Below are 5,844 nucleotides of genomic sequence, written 5' to 3'. Positions count from 1 at the left end.
ATATATATATATATATATATATATATATATATATATATACACTAGGTTATCAAAAAAATTTTAAATTACAATATCTTTCAGTTTTATGTATAAAAACAATTTTTATATAAAAAATTTATTCCTCAAACAACAGAAACAACGACACAATATTTATTCCTCAAAATAAAGATCATGTTCAATAGTCATTCATCAGCAATGTGCTACATCGAAAAAAGAATTTTGTAACAGTTATCAAATGTTTGATTAATCAAAAATAATTTTACTTTTCTAAAGATTTAATAATTAATATCAAACATTTGGGTATATTATTTGGTAATACTAAATATTTATAAAAGTAAAATTATTTTTTATGCTTTATTAACCTTTTGAGGATCACATTTTTTCTACCTGATGGATTCCTGTGAAATCTTACAATTCTATGTTTTATGGATCGCTGATTACGAAGTCAGATTTTAAAAATTCGGAACGGCAAATCCAATATGACTGTCATATAGGAGTAAATTAGTGTAAATCTGAATGAATATGGCTTCTACGAATTGCATTTTGTTTTCGACTTTTTAAATTAAATTAAAAGATATAAAAGTCCAAACTTCAATGTTAGACTTTTCTAAAGTTGCTGGAATATCTGGATTATGCATTATGAATTTATGAAAATGATCAAAAACACATTTTTGGGGCGTTTTAATCCCCTTTTTTTTGGAAATCTTATATGAGAGACAATTTTTGATGTCATATTTGTATTCACCGCATTCTCTTTACTATAGAACGATCTCCCATGATAAAAATGCAAAAAATTTGTTACATAATGTAATTTTTATCTTCACAGTAGAGACCAATAATTTTTTAATAAAAAATTAGAGTGCAAAAAATTCTGAAAAATATATATATATATACTATATTTTGGCATATAAAAAATATTTAGCAAAAATTTTAATCTCTTATCTTAAATATTAATATTTTCCCAAAAATTACATTTTTTATTAAAAAAATGCTCTTTTTTAAATTTTATTTCCTAAAAATGATTAAGAAAGAACAATCAGATTAATCAGGTATAATGAGTATGTAAAACATGAAAAGTAAGCAATAATATATCAGAAAAATTTTAAATCATAATTGATTTCACTAAACTATGAGCAGTACATTTTAAAAATGAAGAAGAAAAAGGTGGAAAGTATACTTTCTACTGCCTCTCAAAGAGTTAACCGAACATTTGATTGAAATTTCACTCAACAATTTGGTAGCTGTTATTAAAAACTCTTTTTTTCAGTGTAGTTTTTTCAGTGTCGAATTTGATATCGATCATTTGGATTTGTTAGAGCAAAAGCATATGGTAGATAAAATCGACTGTAACAAAAAATAATTAAAATTATGTCATATCCATATGCGTGGTTACATATATTGGATGTTGCATAAACAATACAATAACCGACATTTTGTCTATCATATATTCCTATATGCGAAAAATTCACGACAAACTATCTTAACTTGCTCAATAGTTTCAAATCATCGTCTTCACAAGAAAAGCTTCATTTACCTATAATTAATAAAACAGAACTAAGTCAAACAGTGCAAAATCAGAACTGTCGGATATTAAAGTATATCTCGATATCATTTAGATGAGTGGTATCGAGACAAAATCTAACAGCTAAGAGACTGGTAGCGAATAATTATTGAACATGATAATCTTTATTTTAATCTCTAAGTAGATAGATGATCTGAAAATATAAATTGGTAGGTGAGATGTTCAGTACACCCTAAAACTTTTTTTAATTTTACAGTTACATTTCCTCTTAACATGTCATGTTATAATTAAATTTATATTAGTTATGAGATACCTTTATGAGATAGAGAAATATGTACTTTAAGACTTTTAAATAATTCTTTTTTTTCTTTTTTCAGAGTTTGTAAAAGTTCTTTTTCAAGGTTTTTAAAAAAATTATATATGGCTATCTCACCTATTCACTTGAAGGTTACAGAACAATTGTTATTATTTCTGAATAAATTTACATTTAATGCAAAAACCGAAGGATAATTCAGAATTTTTTTGACATTCTATTACAATATAATTAAAGATTTCACGTTAAAAATTTTCACAAATATTTTAAACAATATTTTTCAAAATGTGACTATAGCTCATTTTGCAATGTATCCTAATAAGATTCGTTTTACTGTCCAGCAAAGAGATCACTTCAAAGAAAAATGAAAGATACTGAAAGACATGAGCGCAACTTAAGTATAATTAATGCGAACGGTACATCACTCAGTAATGTAACGAGGAAGCACTGACTGGCTTACTGACCTTGTCCTTGTCGTGAATCTGGCCCGGTAGCGCGTGACCCTTGGTAGTCCATTTGCACAGGTGCTGGCCGCTGTAGTCCGAGCACACGATGTGGAAGCACGCGTGGCACTCTGCAGGACATAGAGAACCGCACATGCAGCAACATAGACTACTATTATCATCGCGCACAGTTCGTCTCGTTGCCAACCCTTCGTGGGTGGCTGAACCCCTGCCACCCTTCGCGCGACCGATCGAGGAGTTCGCGTCGACGCCCTCCGCCACAGCAGGCTGCTGCTGCTGCTGCTGCAGCTGCAGCTGCTGCTGCTGTTGCGCGCTACACCAACACATGTATCGATGAAAAGACACCGGTCTCGCGCACACCGGCCTCGTGAAACCGAGCTCGCTCTCAACACCGTCCGCCGTCGACGCCGCGGGCGTCGTCGCGTCGTCGCGCGTCGATGTCGCCGTACGCGATTGCAGCTGCAACTGCTGCAAGGATTGCTCCTCGAGTTGCGCGGTCGCAGTCGCCACCGCCACCGCTGCCGCCGCAGTTCCTTCCCGATGCTGCCTCGTCGCCTGATTATTATTACTGGTGGTGTACCACCTGGGTGATACATACGTCGCCGTCGATCTGGACGTTGCCCGCGTGACGTCGTACAGCTGACCGACAACATGGTCACTACCATTGCCGTACGTTGCGAGGATCGACGGCGCGGTAGCCGATCCAATAGCGAGACTCTGCATCTGTCGTTGCAGTTGCATGCTCGCGGAACCATTCGACGATGACGACGATGATGAGGTGGTAGACGACGGCGCCACGGCGCCGTTGGTAGCTACTGTCGTCGCCGTTGTGGCGGCCTTGCGCAGCATGTAGTTGTCGGAATCGACGGCTAATAATCGCGACATTACCGTAGACTTAGCCTTGCTGTCGTCGCCTGTTCCGGGACTAATCTTCGGTGAGCCTTTTGACTCGAGCCGGGAGGACATCGTTGTGATTTGCTTATCCAATTCGTCTGTGCAGATACCGACGATCGTCGTATTCGTGTTCGTCGACGTCGTCGTCGTCGTCATTGTCGTCGTCGACGTCGTCATCGTCACCGCCGTCGGCATTGATCCGGGAGAGAACAACTCCTGGATCCTCGCCTGGTGATGCACTTGCGTCGCGGCGGCCGTGGCGGCCGCAACGGATGCGCTCGTCGCACGCTTCATCGTTGCCGTGACCGATCATCAAGCAAGTGCTCGTGGCAAAACAACTAAATTTTCCTCGCTGATTTCCTCTCAACTGACGCGTTGCTGCTATTCGACCCAGGCGACGAGTCCTGCTCCTCCCGTGGGCCACCCAAGTCCCCCGACATCCTTCGAAGTCTTTGAGATTCGCCGTCCGGTAGTTACATACTCGATCGATCGCGATTCTCAATCATCGAAGATACTTGGATACTCAAGGTCGCTAGCATGATGAATCATCCTATGAATTCCCTTGTGCTTCGTTGCCGGCGTTATCTCAGGTTCGCTGATCCTGCGCACGGTGACTGTCAGCCCGAAGAAAATTCTTCAAGGCCGCGAATGTAGCATATTTATTCGGTTGGTCGATATCAGAACGATATCATTCTCTTACGATCGAGATCTCATTCCTTCAAGGATTCTTCAACGTGATCTAGCCGGCGATTCTTGGTTGTATCGGCTTCATCGTTATTATTAATAGAGGGAATGCGTGGATAAACTGATAGACGAACTGAGGGAGAGAGTGCGAATTACAAGGAGACAGACAAGGGAGAGAGAAAGAGAGAGAGAGAGAGAGAGAGAGAGAGAAAGAGAAACGAAGATACAGGAAAAAAAGAGAGAGAGATAGACAGCCGCTCCCGTGGGTGTGACCTCGTGTAAATTCGTTTTCCATAAATCTCACTCCTACCACATACTCTCCCGCGGTCGCGCGCGCGGCGCGCTCTCACACACGACCTTTGTATAAACGCCGAGATTCGCTGAGCCGAACGAAACCGGTTTTGTCAAGCAACGACACCGAGCGATTTTCAAGCGTAACCTCGCGCGAGCGTACGGGAATCCTCGTGGCTTATCGAGCGCGATCCCGGAGTAATCCCGGATGGAATGGAAGGCGATCGTCCGTCCGTTTATCTGGAAATTCGTCCCGGACGGATTAATCCGATGGAACGATGCTGCCGGATTATTCTCGAAGCAATTAATAATGGTAGATCAAGTTGAGACTTCAGGTGGATCCACGATGCGTGCGATCGCTCGGAAGAGGGATCCCTTGGCGCGTTCAATCGCACATTTCCAACCGATTTCTGAAACGTTGCCGATCACTCTATCCACTCGCAAGGATCCAGAATCGGCAGTTCTCAAAATGTACACGTGGAAGTCGGAGAGAGTCCTCGTTTCCGTTAAGGAAACCGGCACGGAGCGTATCAAGTGATCGCAAAACGATTGGATAGGGCGGTAGACAGACCGTCGCGCGAACGTGGAAGTCACTCGCAGATAATTGGAATCATCGTGGGCACTAATAGCTTTGAAACAACCGGCTCCCGTGTCCGCCGAGTCAGCGGCTCGTCAACTCGAGACGGGAGCCGCTTATCGCCCGGGGTTCGCGCTGATCAGCAAGTAGATCCTCTCCTCTCTTCTCCTCACTCTTCCCTCGCAGTTCTCCTTCCTTGCTCCCGTCGCTTCGCCGGCGTTCGTTGTCTGTTGAACGAAGCGAGTAAAACGTGGATCGCCTCTAATCTCCCTCGATACGACGGAGCTGAGTCAATGTCGATCGCGACACAGCTCGATCACGTACCACCGGATGGCCCATCAAGGACACTCCGGTTACTTCTTTTCTTCCTTTTGGCTATCTTCTGCCTTCCCCGCACCATCGACCGTGATTAAATCCACGTAGTACCGGATTGTTGATCAAGGACTCGTGTCTTCTCTCGTCGTTGTTGCTTACATTCGCTTTCTCCTCCGCAGGGATTTTGTTTTCTTTAATATCTCACTTCCCAGATCTTCTCAAGTTCCTTTGGTCTTCTGAATATAGGTACAATTGGAATACGTAGCACTAAATGTAGCACTAAATTCTTCGATCGAGAAACCGCTGATCGTTTTCTTTTTCCTGTCTGTCTCTTTGCAGCTCTTTCTCGCGCTTCGCACAACCGACCACTTCATTCGCCGGAACGGATCGCACCGCTCGTCCTTATCACGTCCACCAGAAGGCCGCGACTGCCAGCCGTTCGTTCGCGCACGGTCGTGTCTCGCCGGATCACCACCGCCGTCGTCTCGACGCTTTACCGACCGCGAGTTAGTGGCGACGGAGGAGTCAGAGTCGGAACGGAGTTCGTGTGTATCAAGTTGACTTGCTCGCTCACTCGCTCTTTCTCTCGCTATCTCTATCTTCCTTCCTCTTTCCCTCTCTCTCTCGGCCGGCAAGGTAGACTTCAATGACGGACGATCCTATTACCTCCTCTTCTCGCTGTCGACGATTCCGCGGTCGCTTCCACCCGGTAAAGCCGTCCACGTAAGGTATCTTCTCGACGTCAGCGCTGCGACGTCCAACCTCCTAGTTCTCTCTTCTCTCT

General features: G+C 43.1%; 1 protein-coding gene across 1 annotated transcript in view; it reads right to left on the bottom strand.

Annotated features, from left to right (window-relative positions):
• LOC105620878 overlaps positions 1-3,487 on the bottom strand; it is a 31,690-nt gene extending 28,203 nt beyond the window's left edge. Inside the window, exon 1 of the mRNA XM_012202354.1 lies at positions 2,300-3,487. Coding sequence (XP_012057744.1) covers positions 2,300-3,487 — 1,188 coding nt within the window. The remainder of the gene's footprint in view (positions 1-2,299) is intronic.
• Between the last annotated feature and the right edge of the window lie 2,357 nt (positions 3,488-5,844).

This window comes from Atta cephalotes, assembly GCF_000143395.1.
Source record: "Atta cephalotes unplaced genomic scaffold scaffold00030, whole genome shotgun sequence".
Classification (NCBI taxonomy): Eukaryota; Metazoa; Arthropoda; class Insecta; order Hymenoptera; family Formicidae; genus Atta; species Atta cephalotes.
Note: the sequence above shows the minus strand (reverse complement) of the source record. Positions and strands in the feature narration are given on the sequence as shown.